The sequence below is a fragment of the Microchirus variegatus genome (genome assembly GCF_963457635.1).
Source record: "Microchirus variegatus genome assembly, chromosome: 8".
NCBI lineage: Eukaryota > Metazoa > Chordata > Actinopteri > Pleuronectiformes > Soleidae > Microchirus > Microchirus variegatus.
The window spans coordinates 7,331,624-7,345,466 of NC_139809.1; the positions used below are offsets into that span (position 1 = coordinate 7,331,624).

Consider the following 13,843-nt stretch of genomic DNA (forward strand, 5'->3'; position numbering starts at 1 on the left):
GTGCATTCCACCACATGTTTCTCTTCTTGGCCTGTGACTCTTGCCGTCCTGAAATAAATACGTATTAAAAGCCTGGGCACTGATTGTCATCACAGTGTATCCAATACAGAATGTTTTTTGAGCCAGACACAGTTAAGAATAGTCGCGGTCGTCTGTCTCCACGGAGAATTCCAAACTGTGTGAGGAGATGGGATGCATTCCTGAGTTATAAACCATTACTACCAACGTCCTTGTCCCAAATACTTTACCAAAATAAGAAGAAATTGGGCAGCAAATTTTCCTCATAAAGGGCAAAGTGGTGATTTAAGGTACATGAGTGTACTCGTGCTGTCAATGTCACATTTGTAATGCTATTTCAGTCTGGCCTATATGTTATTTTTTCCATCTAAACTGCATAAACTGTAGTCTATATCATTACATGGTCACGTTATGCTGAAGTATGAGGTTATGAATCGCCTGCAGCACCTTCAGTGATTGACTCGTGTTTTTGACCTATGTCATAGTACTGCCATCCGTTGGTTAAACCAGAGAAATGCACTTTTACACAGTTCAATTTCTGGTCTTCAAATGCCAGTTTATTTGGTGCAGCCAGCTGTAACCAGTGTCAATATTTCATTTAAGTTACAGTATTTTTTAAAACCTTTTAGAGTATTATCTAAAAAACTCACAAGATTTCTTTTCCAGCTTTTTACCTTAAATGTAATGCATGTGTTCATGTTAAATAACGTGCAACATGCAAGTGAAGTCGTGATTCATTTATTAGACATATCTATTGAACATTTCTAGTTCATCTATTCAAAAATGATATTAGGTGATACAGAAACGACAGAGAAAAAGAAGTCAGGAACATTGTAGAATGCACAAAATTTGCTCTTGTCATGAATTATATTGTGAATGTGTCTTTGAAAGTGGGTCCTCATATTCAATGTTTGGAAAGCAGGACAAACATAATAAATAGCTTTCATTCTAACATAATGAATATACAGTTCAACCAGCATCTAAAAATGTGTTTGAACAAAAAAAGAATATAAGCTCATGTAAGTATAGTTTGCAGGACTCAGAAAAGTTAATGCACAGAAGTCGATGCAAGATTTATAACAATTTATTTCTTATAAAAACTGCCCTTAAATTAACATCCAGCAAATAAATATAGAAATTGTAATGAAGCACAGACATGTATGTTATCCAAAAACGATTTTTTGCAAAATTCGTTTGCATATGTATTTTGTGCGCACTTTGAAAGCAGCTCATTATGAAATGACACACACACGTTTTTTTTTTGTTTGTTTGTTTTTAAAGCTATGCCCTGGGACTACTGGCTTTAACTTGTGGAAAATAACTGCTAAGCTACTGCCATGACACAAGTCTTTGGCCATCAATGACCTGAAGGGATTCTTGCAGTGAAAATTAAGGTCAGAGAAATATTGCATAATCACTATCAGACTGAAGAGGTTTGTTGTCATTGAGCTGCCATGCTCTTCCTGGTTCGCCTTAGGGGTTTCTGCTGCATGCTTAGTAGTCATCTCCCCGGCTCACGACTTCCTTGCAGGTGGGCCTGAGAAGAATGGTGTGTTCGTACTGGGCGGTGTAGCTGCCCTTGATGTCGCAGAGCGGTGGGTACGGGTCTATGATGCCGAGGTCGCATAGATTCTTCAGTGCCATCAGGTACTTGCTCTCGCCCAGGCGGTCCAGCCAGCGACGGCAGAAAGCCAAGGTGCCAAAGTTCTCATTGATGACATTTAGCAGATGTTTAGCCCTTGGAAGTCTGCGGCACAGAGACGGCACAGAGCCAAGAGTGAGACACATTATAAAAAACTGTAGAGTAGACTGAATCCACACTAGTCTAATGACATGCACAAAACAACAACCTTATGGGCACGTGTCCGACATTGAAGTTTTTCATGTAATGTGAACACTCCATGTCATCGTAGACGGCGCCTCTTCCTGTGCTGCCAAATGTCTCAATGGCATAAGTTTCACCTTCCTGAAAGATGGTGGACAAAAGAAGACAGAGTAATTTAGAGTTTATAAGAGCATTTCCCTACATGCGGGCCAGAATGGGTGTAACGTCGTTTAAAGGGGAAATAAGTAGTTTATAGTGCCATCTAGAGGAGAGGCTGAAATTTACAACGAAGACCTGCTGCTCTGCTCACCCCCTCCCTTCCCTGAGCGCTACGGTATCCGCAGCTGGTCAAATGTCGTCCTCGTCGTCTTTCTCCGTGTCAGCAGATGGAGGTTCGTGAGGCGAGGGAGAGGGCGAGCTACCACGGCCGTAGCAGACGAAGCGGAGAGAGAGGAGGCGGGACTTCTGCTACAAGTAAAGAGACGCTTGTTTTGTTCTCTCGCGTTTGTCCTTACAGGCTCTGGTAGAAAAATGGCGTCTTGCTGCTAACAGTGGCTATGCAACCGCGGTCCGCGGTCATGTTATTTAACGTGACTTTTTGAAACACTACGAAAATGAAACAAAAACTATTATACAGCGACTAGACAATGCAGGAGCACATAATATGTATAAAAAAGTGGATTTTGGGTTATATAAACCCATAAATACTACATATTGTACCTTTAAAGGACAAAACTACTTGAAGAGTGCAGTTATCAGAAACCTAAAGTTATCAAGGTTGACAGATGAACGTGTAGTCTCTCGAGGACAGCAGTGTCCTCTCTGTAAATGGCCTGGCTGGGTTTCATAAGTGTTTTGTTTCCTCTCTCTTTCTCTCGGAGTGTGGCGGTTGTTTGAGTCCCTGTGGTATTAGCTGATAACACCGTGACGGCCTCTGTCACTGCTCGATAATCAGTCAGAGTGCAGGCAGCCCAGCGGCACACGCCCAGCTGCCGCTCCCGTGTGATCACAGCGACGGATAATGTCCCCCGTTACACCGAAACACCTCAGCTAAAAATACAATATACAAAGCTGCCACATCAGCAGCAACACGAGGACCCCCATCACACCCCCCACCCCGAGCTCGACACAGCAACTTGCCAATTCTCACTTCTGTCTAAATGCAGTCACTGCAGCTGTGCAGGTGTGATGCAGGTGTGGAAGTGAGTGAGTGAGAGCCACGTTTCTTTCTTTTCTCCTGTTAATGTATTTTTAACATGAGTTGCTATTCGACACGTCTGGTAATTGCATTAACGCTGTAATTATAGTAGTGATGAGGGTGACTAGAATTGTGGACACCTCCACACTCCATCATAACTCTTGCCAACCACGTCTAGTTGCCATTAAACTATTAAAGGGGTTCATTGATTTAAAGGAAAGGTCAAACATCTGGGAAAAAGTTTGATTTTAAGCACTTGAGTGAAAAAGACTGCAGAATGTGAAAACATTACACCGTGTTCAGTGTTAATTGCTGCACACACCTCCATCCTCGTGGCCTCTCCACCTTTAACAATGGGGACTGTCTTTCCTGAGTGTATCCTGTACTGTCCAATAGAGTGGCCATTGAGATTCCTGACTGGCTTCACTGTCAAGAGAACACACACACACACACACACACACACATGATCAAAGACATAATGCATTCCCTTAGCCCCTTAACCTAACCTTAACCATCACAACTAGATGCCTAACCCTTACTCTAACCCTGAAAAAGCTCCTTAAAGATCTGAGGACCAGCCAAAATGTCTTCACTCCATATCATTTTTGTTCCTCACCACAAACCACAAACACAGGTGTAATACAAACAGGAAGCAGCACTCATGAAGATGGAGAAAAGCATCCTGGTACCTTGATATGTTTTCCCATCTATCTCCACTTCATACGACTCCATCACCTCCTGAATCGTCTCACCGATATCACACAGGCGCACATCGATTCCTGCACACTTTTGACAGAAAGGTATTAAGGTGTAAATGACAGGATTATTTGAATTATTTGTTACACCCTAAAAGTCCTACTGAGGACCTACAGTATCATCTATCTTACAAAGTTAGTTGACAGGTACACAGTATATTTTTCATAAACTAGATGATGGTGTTTAAATTCTGGGTACAAGATGTGTGAATCAATCCTGAACTCTGAATGAAAACATCTTCCGTTCCTCTCTATTTTCCTTTAATCCACATGGCCCAGTATGTAGACTGTGAACAGGCTTTGTGCTTCACAGGGAGAGCAGAGCAGTTGTTACCCTGATGCCGGTGTTTGTAGCGTCTCTCACAGCCTCCAACAGCCGGTCAAACTTTGGATTGAAAGTGACGGTGAAGGCACAGTCTATTATTCGACCTGAAACATAGATCATTGTCATAATTGTATCATCTAAAAAAGTTAATTAACTTATGAGAACAGTTCCAGTCACATTATTTTTTTTTACCAATGTCATAATCAATCCCAAGTGTGAAATGGCCCAGCATTACAGTAAAAGCACTCATGAATTCTCTAACCGTTGATGTGCGTTCCAAAGTCAATTTTGCAGACGTCATCATAGCGCAGCACCGTGGGGTCTCCTGCGTTCGGAGTGTAGTGGGCAGCGCAGTGGTTGATGGAGCACCCGGTGGGGAAGGCCAAGCCGGCTTTCAGCCCATTTTCTTTGATGAGCCTCCTGGAGCAGTCCTCGAGCTTCTCGCTGCCAAAAAACAGAGAGCAGCACCAAGGGACGTTTAATTACAGGGAATATATGAGACAGTTTTCAGTTTAAAAAAAAACAAAAAAAACACGGAGAAGCAGATCCTGGTGCTGAAATAAAATCAACATCAGTCCATTAATTCCTTTCAGTTTGCTGTGGACAATATTCCAGTGCAGGTCTCACCAGATGTCAATCATGGTCATGCCTGGTTTGATCCAGCTCCTGACGTAGGCGCGCACTTGTCTGTGAGCCTCGGCCGCTTGCCTGAAATCACTCCACATCTCCTCGTTGGCCCGGTCCATCGCCCGCTTCTCTTCGCTGGTGGTCCGCCATGCTGCACTGCGCCTGGTGAGAGGAAGACAGGTGATACAAATATTTACCATGAGGATATGACACACTCTTGTAGAAACCTGCGTAGGTTAAAGAGTCAAATATTATCTCTATTCTGTTCAATTTAAGTGCAAACCAAAGATGGCTGAATAAATATTAGCCATTTCACACAGTGGGTGACTACTTCTGTGTGTGAGGGACGATGTGGAGGTCACACACCCGTCTTTTGATTTGGGGTATTCACACTCCTCTCCCTTTGGAAAGTCCCCACTGGGATAGAGCTCATAAATAGGGACCGAGGGAGGGTCAGTCTGTCCCTTCACTGTGGCCCAGATCGAGAGAAGGAGAAGCAGAAGAGAGAGACAAGAAAACACAAGTTATCCTTAGTGTGCTTTTCTAATTTAGCTGAAGAATAATGACATACAGATCTAATGAAGTTAGACACTGTGCAGTTAAAGAAAATCAGATAAATGTATTAAACAAACAGTTATAATGATAACTATGATGCACATTTTCATTGTATTAATTCTGTTGCTCTTACTTAATGTTTGAATGTTCAAATTTTGTCCTACAGCTACTGTCCCTGTCAGTGCTGCATGACACCATCACTAACCAGGTCAAATCAAGTCAAACGTACTTTATTGTCCCACTGGGGGAAGTTTTGTCTTTGTGCTACAGCAGCAGCAGAACAATACACAGCAAGACAGAGACGGCAAAGGACTTATATTCACAGAATATAAATTGCCCTAAAAACATAAAAACGTAAAGCATAAATGTAGGTAAGGCCAGGTATAATAAAAAAACAAACCAGCAACCACAGTGTAAAATGACAGCAGAGCTAACCTGCTTCCTTGTTGACACTGGAATAAATAAGAGCTTGGTTGCTTTAATTATCTTTTTTAAAGCACTTTTAAACCACTTAGAATGTCTGTAACAAGCGACTCAGCTCTGCACTCACTGATTTTTGACACTTTTACACAATTGTATATTCTGACATGCATCTATGGTGTACGTTGCTCTACTCTGTCCTGTCTTTGTGTTGTTCTGACCTGTCAAAAGACTGCAAATGCAAACCAGTTCAAATGTATAATCTGGTACAGACCATTAAACATGTCACTGTACTCATTTTACAATAAATAAGTAATATTAAATCTTACAGCTCTTTCTAAATCAGTTTGGTAAATTATTACAAATATTGATTAAAGTTGATTCTACAGTCAGATGTATCTGTTGTTAACTCTGTAGAGAGGCTGTTTTTCTGCAGTAAAAAAAAGGAAAAGGAAAAAAGAGACTTACATCCTTTCTTCTTTTTCTTCTTCTTCTTCTTTTTCCCAGCCGAGTTCTCTACCTCGTCCCCGTCTGTTGAAAGCACCATCAGTTACATTACAGTTTGACGGCAAAGTGAGAAATATCGACGAGCAGCTTGCTGGGCAACTTTCCCAGAGAGAGAGCTCTACTGCACATGCAGAAATGATCAGCTGAGCGTTTCACTGAGCACTTTGTGTTGCAGCAGCACAACCACTGCTGCAGGTCAGGATGATGATGATGATGATGATGATGATGATGAGAGTAAAGATGAACAGTTTACCTTCTTCTCCATCCTCCTCCCTCTCTCTGTCCTCCAGTGGTCGCAGCTCCAACTGTTTTGCCTCCTCACCAACAACACATACAGCTTCCCCTCTGCCCTCAGCCTCGTTCATCGCTGCTGCAATGTCACACACTGTGGTGCACACACACACACACACACACACACACACACACACACACACACACACACACACACACACACACACACACACAATTAAGTAAATGATTTGAGGTTCATTTCAAGAAAGTGCATCCAACACCATCTCAACGTGGCAGCTTCTGCGCATAAATTCTTTATGTACCATGAGGGTCAATGTGCTCAAGGACACGTGTGTGTGTGTGTGTGTGTGTGTGTGTGTGTGTGTGTGTGTGTGTGTGTGTGTGTGTGTTCTTGTACTTGCGGCATACTGAGGACCAGTGAGGGTTTTTAACCAACAAAGTGAGGTAATTTTTACGGAGTGAGGACATTTTGGCCGGTCCTCACTTTGTTTTCATTGAAGTCACTTCCTTAGGTTGCTATAACATGCTATACTCAACTGACAAATTATTTGTCAAAAAAAAATTCCAATTTTGGACCTAGTATAGTACGACTTTTTTGTCAAATTTTGGACCAATTTTTTTTTTTTTTAATTTTGGACCAAATTTTTTTTTTCAAATTTTGGACCAAATTTTTTTTTTCAAATTTTGGACCAAATTTTTTTTTTCAAATTTTGGACCAAATTTTTTTTTTCAAATTTTGGACAAACATTTTTTTTTCAAATTTTGGACAAATTTTTTTTTTTCAAATTTTGGACAAATTTTTTTTTTTCAAATTTTGGACCAAAAATTTTAAAAATAATAATAATCGAAAAAGTTTTCGAGCCCTTTTTGCTCTGGGGCTCCACCTGCAGACATTTTATGGTACTGCAACCAGTAGTTCTTTGTAGATGTCATTCATGAAGTGGATATTTGTAATTGTGTTGATTTATAAAGTGGAAATGCTGGTCCTCACTTTGTCAGCGACCCAGTCCTCAGTATGCAGTAAGTACAAGAATGTGTGTGTGTGTGTGTGTGCGTGTGTGCGTGTGTGTGAACCTGCAGCATTATGACACCACACTTAACTTGTAGGACATGTTCAACTACTGATTTTTCCCCACATCTCCCATTGTTTGGGCTCAACAGCTTACTGCACTAAAGCTACACATACTACTGTATATTTCCACGCTTCATAAGTGTTTTTAAGATTAAACACGCTTAATTTGGAGTTATATTATATCTTCAAATGGATCATCTCCATCAGTCATGTTTAATGACACTTTCAGAGAGTGTCCCGTTTCCAGATGAGCGCTCTCAGCAGCAGCAGCAGCAGCTGTCAGAGTTGGAGGAGCTGCACAAAAAAAAGAAAACCCCTCTGACAACTTGACAAAGTCTGTCCCGCATACATGATGCTCTCCATCGTGTGACAAAAAAAAAACATTTCTGCGCTATTTCCCTGAACGACCCTCTATAATAACCACAGTGTGCTGTTTCTTACCTGGCGCACTGGTCTTATTCCTCTTCTTCTTTCTCCTCCTCTTCTTCACCGACTCCGGCGCGTCCGCGTCCGCGTCCGCGTCCGCGTCCTCTTTCTCCTCGTTTTCCTCGTTCACTCGTTCGTCCCCATTAAGAAGTTGAGGCTCCACTTCTCGCTGTAGCTCCGCCATCGTCAGCTGCTGAGATGAAGTGACGCATAAGCTGCTGGCAGCCTCCAGTGGTCGGAGCTGAAACGTCAGCAGTCATGAGCTGCTCGTGGAGCGTCTGTGTGCAACCACTTGACCTGGATAAAGAGAGAGAGAGAGAGTGAAGATGATCCTCTGGTGTCTGAACAAAAGGAACTAAAACTTTCTGTTTCCTGGTGGAGGGGGAAAAAATAAATCAGCAGATGTGATTACAGGTGGGACCACTGTGTCCTGATGCATGATCAGCCACTGCAGCTTCAGGTTACCTGCTCTGTGCGCATCGCACTTCCAAAATGTCCAGGTTTGATAATAACTTTATGTTTTCCTGGATTGAACAACTGGGGGTGATTCATTGGCACAGAGTTTTGTGCAGAGAATCATGATTCATGTCCAAATAAAATACCCTCATGACATTGTTGGTCCCCTAACAGCAGTTCAAATGTGTAATTCATTTTTTATGCATTTAATAATTGACCCTCAGTGGTGTGCACAGGTTGGGGGGCCAGGGCGAGCAATCACCCCCCTGGTGAACCTAATGGACAAAATTGCTGTGCACTCAAGTACCCTCTTGAGGAACATGAGGAAGTGCCCCACTGGCTGCCATTCATTTATTTGTGGCCTCTAAAGCAAAATAGATATTTTTTAAAGATTTATTGTTTCTAAAGGAGTGCAGTTCTAGTGAAGAAAGGTGATGTAGTGCCCTAAAAGATGCTCTTGCAACTTTATTTCATGTGGGTGCCCTTCCAATCGAAAAGGTTGCCATTATGATGTTCCCAGCTGTCCCTATACACGACTATGTGCCAAAGGGTGTTTTTAGAGGACATGATATTCACTGCTGTATAGAAAAATATCCATGTTGGTGATTGAAAGTGATGCTGTGCTGTAAAGGATGTCCCTGAAGACCTGTGTGAAATGAAATACTAATTTAATTCCTGATGTTTGCCCTTCCAAATATCTGTGAATGCCTTTGATGACCTTATTACATGCATAAATATTTACTGGTTAAAACTATGATCCTTATATTCCTTCTCGCCAAATACCTGCAAGATAGTCCCATCAGTCTAGTCAAGTCAAGTCCTGTACATTTGCAAATTGTAGTAATTCACCTGTAGACTTCTCTGCTGATTTCTTCATTGAGTCACTTATTATAGAGGATAATGCCAAATGCCTGATGAAGAAGGGAGGGAGGACATTTTGGGCTTTTGAGCTGATGAGACTTCAGCAGAGAGCATGAAACACTGTGGATGACTGATTCACTTGCAGCCATCTGCACTTACCAGCTCTTTTCTTCTGGAATATATGAGATGTTGTCACGTTTCCCAGTTGGTGACCTGACTGCCTGCAGTGAACGTGTTAAACTACTTATACAACAGGTTTTGTATATATTTATATATATAAGTATATTAGATACACTGTGTTATTACACCAGTCACAATTGCTGCATTCAACATGTTACTGTAACTCATTCTATAACCACACTGTACAAAGTTGAATCATTGTAAATACACATCTTTACATTTAATTTAGTCATGCTCCCCTAACTAATCTGCTATGTTCATTCATCCATTTACTCTAAACAAGTTTTATTCTTTCAATATTTAAAGGTGCATTATGTAATAAATCTAAAGCTACTGGCCATAAAATCCTCCTAATATGTCACAGAGACACAGAAATAATGTTCATATAACAAACTGAACTTACCAACAACAACAGTACAGACAAAATATTTGCATTAAAAAATATCTGTTGCAGACTGCAAATCATGTTTATGTTTTGAAATCATGTTTTGGCATGTGGCGCCACCTACCGCCGTCTACCAATCATTGCAGTCAGTAGAGTCTCAGCTGCCGAGCAACCACGGGTTGCCAGTTATGTCAGAAAACATACCTAAAAGACCTCTGTGTTTTGAATTTGAATGTAGTAACCATTTTTGGCCACATTCTTACATATGGCACCTTTAATGAAAATGCATGAGTTAGGGTTAGGGATACATAATTCTATAAAAACAACATCAGGGTCAGGGATTTTTTTGAGTTTTTCAGTCAAGCAAAAACTTCCAGTATCACTTCGTCTTACGTTCTCAACAATATTGAATAGTTCTATGGGGATCTTGTTCAGGGTCAGTCGTGTCACACACTGTGTTTGTGTGCAGTTCTCAGTGACCTCTTCCTCTCCTCTAGGTATCAAGTGTCCTTGTGCGCAGCAGATGCCTGATGCCCCACTGAGGACTGACCAGGCCCAGGAGACAAGTACAGCATATGGGGCCAAATCCCGGTGTCCCTCCTCAACCCTTAAACCCTGAACCCTCACAGTCTTTGATGATCACCTGCTCAGAGTCTAAGTACAAGTGGATGACACTTTATGTTGTTGTTTGAGTAACTATTTCTTTGGGAGCAGCAACTGTTGCAGTGCCATTTTATGCTTTTGACATCACTTTTCGTGCCACATTTCTTTACCTTGATAATAATAATACGTTTTTTTTTTTTTTTTAAATGGACTGCAGAGACACCTGTCAGCACAAGTAAAGAGACTTGCTGACTGCTCCATCAGGCTGCCAAGGTGCACACTTCACACCAGCACATAAGACCAAAAATCACTCCAGCTCTCAGAGTGGATTTAATAGCAATAAGAAGTATCATAAGCAGCATTACAAATGATAGATGTAGTGTTTGTTAGTGTGGTTTATGAACCACTGATCTTATATTAATCCTGGAATAGACACATTAACCCATAATGAGTTCACTGATTACAGTTGGACCTAAATGATCTTATTCCATTCCAACCTAAGGGTTGCACTCGGTGTTACATTAATCACATAATCAATGCACTCTTAAACAGAAGCTAGTGATTAGTTTTTTAACAGTGATGAACAGAGGTGCTGTTTAATGATCAGCTTCAGTGCTGGAGCTCTGCAGAGCTTTAAACAGATGTATGCTGCATTATGTGAGCAATAATAATGTGCCATGTTACTCTTTTAACCTCGTCTTTGTCAAATTCTGTGTCACACAAATGGGATCGTTTTTATCATTTAAAACTCAAACACAATTTATTGTGTCGAAAATTACATCTGCTGCGATTTTAAGGGTGTTAATGACAACTAAACTCACTCCAAACCTGCCAGGTGAGTTATTATCCTAGAGAGTCCAGAGTCGCAGTACGCCGATGTCCATGTCCAGCAACCAGCATCACTCACCCCCCCTCCATCCTCCTCAGTGTGCCCACAGTGAGCTGATCTGCTGGTGGAGGCAATGCAGTATCACACTGCAGGATCTGGGGTATGATACCACTGTAATGGACCAATGCACACAAAGTCAAACACATACTGGTGGTGTGTGAGATCCCAGAAAAGGTCCCAAAATGTAACGGATGCAAACACACACGCACACGCACACGCCTGCACACACAGGTTTGCACAGCTGTTGACTTCACACTTCATTGACTTCCATTCCATTGACAATCTAAACAAAGCATTTTCCCTAACTTTAACCATAACTAGGCGATGCCTGAACCTTGCCATAACCTAATAAAATTTCAAGTCCTAAAGTCAACTTTAGTGCTCATTCCAGAAAAATATCATTTTTTACATTTACACACCAGGTTTGTGTTGATGGAGCATTTCCTCTGCATTTGCATCAACAATCTCTGCTCCAAAATGTGAAACACATCTATTTTACCAGCTGCTGTACTTGTCACTGCAAGATGTAGCCTCCATAAAGCAAGCTCCTTGTCTCAAAGTATTATCCCGAGGCTACGAAAACCAATTGATTTTCATTTCAAAATGGTTGTACACTTGTTTTTTTCTGCCAATAAACCCTCCTAAATGTGACACACTGGAAGCTTTTAAATGCAGAAATCTCTACCTTTGCATTATGCATTTATTAATATAAGCTATCCAGTATATGCAGCATGTATTGTATATCCAGTGATCAACAGCATATCTGCTGCGCTGCACTTATTTGTTGCATTAATATAGTTAATATTCAGTCTATTCAGCAATGCATGTGTGCACACGTGCATAATTTGCTTGATACAGGGAGACACTTTTACAAGGACAATGCAGCATTACACTGGCAGAAGGAAGATGCCAGTGAGACACATCATAGAATCAGTTTCACATTTTGGAAACTCAAATTCCAGCATGTTTTTTTGATTAATTAATTTTGCCTGGTGAGGCATGAGATCTCAGGAGGGTTATGTCTAAGTGAGGATATGAGAACATCCTGCAGCTGCAGCAGCAGCAACAGCAGCAGGATTCTGGCCCAGGGATGATCCTGCTCAGTCAACCTGCTGCAGGCTCTGCTCAGTGCATGTTCTCACGGCTGCCACTGGGGGGCAGCAGTGGTGCTTCTCTGAAGCAGAGGAGGCTACAGTGTTGAGGGGTCAGGGGCTTCAGTAAGGTGCTGCACACTCCAAACAGTGACAGTGTATACAGTATATAAGGGACTGGGATGTCACTGAATTACAAGAGATTTATTTTGCTGGAAGGCGAGTTTTTTTTCTTCCTGTTCCATTAAGTCATCTTTAAAAAAAAGAAAAAAAAAGTCCATAAATTAAACAGACGTCACTGCTCTCCTGATTAAAAGGAACAGCCATCATCATCACTGACCACACATCTGTTGTGAAACATTAAACTATAAATGACCACATGACTGATATATGACTTAAGTTGCGTAAAAGAGAAAATCATTGTGTGACCATCCACTTCTCTATAATCTAAATAAAAATGTACAGACTATGGCTTTTTTTTCTTTCTTTTTTTAAATATGACAGCAAAAGTGTGACTTAATCTGGTCAATGTTGCACATGCTCATCAGAGGATGCTGTTTTTTGGTCACAGCTGATCAGTCAAGGACCTTCAAACACACATTTCCAAAAGCAAGGCAGACAACAGATAAGAGGCCTTGACCTTCAGTGAGTCAACTACACAATTTAACAAATCTAAATTCGATCATCACAAATCGTAGATAATTTGACTGGAGTTTATTCATTTGATTCTGTCCAGACAGTATACCTGCAGTGGTGCAATGTGAAACCCTGCAGCCACAGATGCACACAGTGCATCACTTAAAAGAGGAAATGACGTAATACTGCCGACAGTAGTGGAAAAATCCAAGACCAATGAAGTGTTAATGACTGACGTTCATTGCTCTGGATGAATATTGGGACGTCTTTTTCTGTCATGTGATGAAGTGTCATAAATCTTCATCACCTCTGATCCTTAGTCTGACTCTGCTGTCAATTAACATTGTGTTCTTTTAGGGCATTTGATTGAATTATCTGCCAAATGGTTTGTTCCAAGACAAAAAGAAACACTGAAAAAATGCTGAGGCATCACACCAGCATTAAAACCAGATGCTGGCATTTCCTCCTGCTCCTTTCATTACACTCTGAGTAGTGATTTAAAACTGTAGGTAGGGATCTGATATGCCGATATATGGTGTAGTGACTGGGTCGATAACTAATACCGATATGCATTTTCTCTGCAGCCAACTGCAGATGTAAGAAGATAAGTCTCTTCTGTGAAGAACTTTACATAATATTTTGTAAACTCATGCCACAGCAGATGTCTATTTAGCCCACTGTTGTAGTCATGGTTACTGGACAGTCAGAACTACCCCCACAATCTGACATAACCTCACCAGGTTATCTCCTTTATTCCATTTT

General features: G+C 41.2%; 1 protein-coding gene across 1 annotated transcript; it reads right to left on the bottom strand.

The window, feature by feature from the left end:
* Positions 1 to 1,512: 1,512 nt before the first annotated feature.
* On the bottom strand, positions 1,513 to 8,179 carry LOC310930237 (methionine aminopeptidase 2-like; the record flags this gene model as incomplete). The annotated part of the gene is made up of 11 exons (XM_083893156.1): positions 7,996 to 8,179; positions 6,484 to 6,600; positions 6,192 to 6,254; positions 5,115 to 5,217; positions 4,749 to 4,910; positions 4,384 to 4,565; positions 4,131 to 4,225; positions 3,731 to 3,827; positions 3,364 to 3,467; positions 1,869 to 1,984; positions 1,513 to 1,765 (listed from the first exon to the last, which is right to left on the bottom strand). Exons 1-11 carry the CDS (start codon positions 8,162 to 8,164, stop codon positions 1,513 to 1,515), a joined length of 1,461 nt encoding a protein of 486 aa, XP_083749282.1. The 5' UTR covers positions 8,165 to 8,179.
* Between the last annotated feature and the right edge of the window lie 5,664 nt (positions 8,180 to 13,843).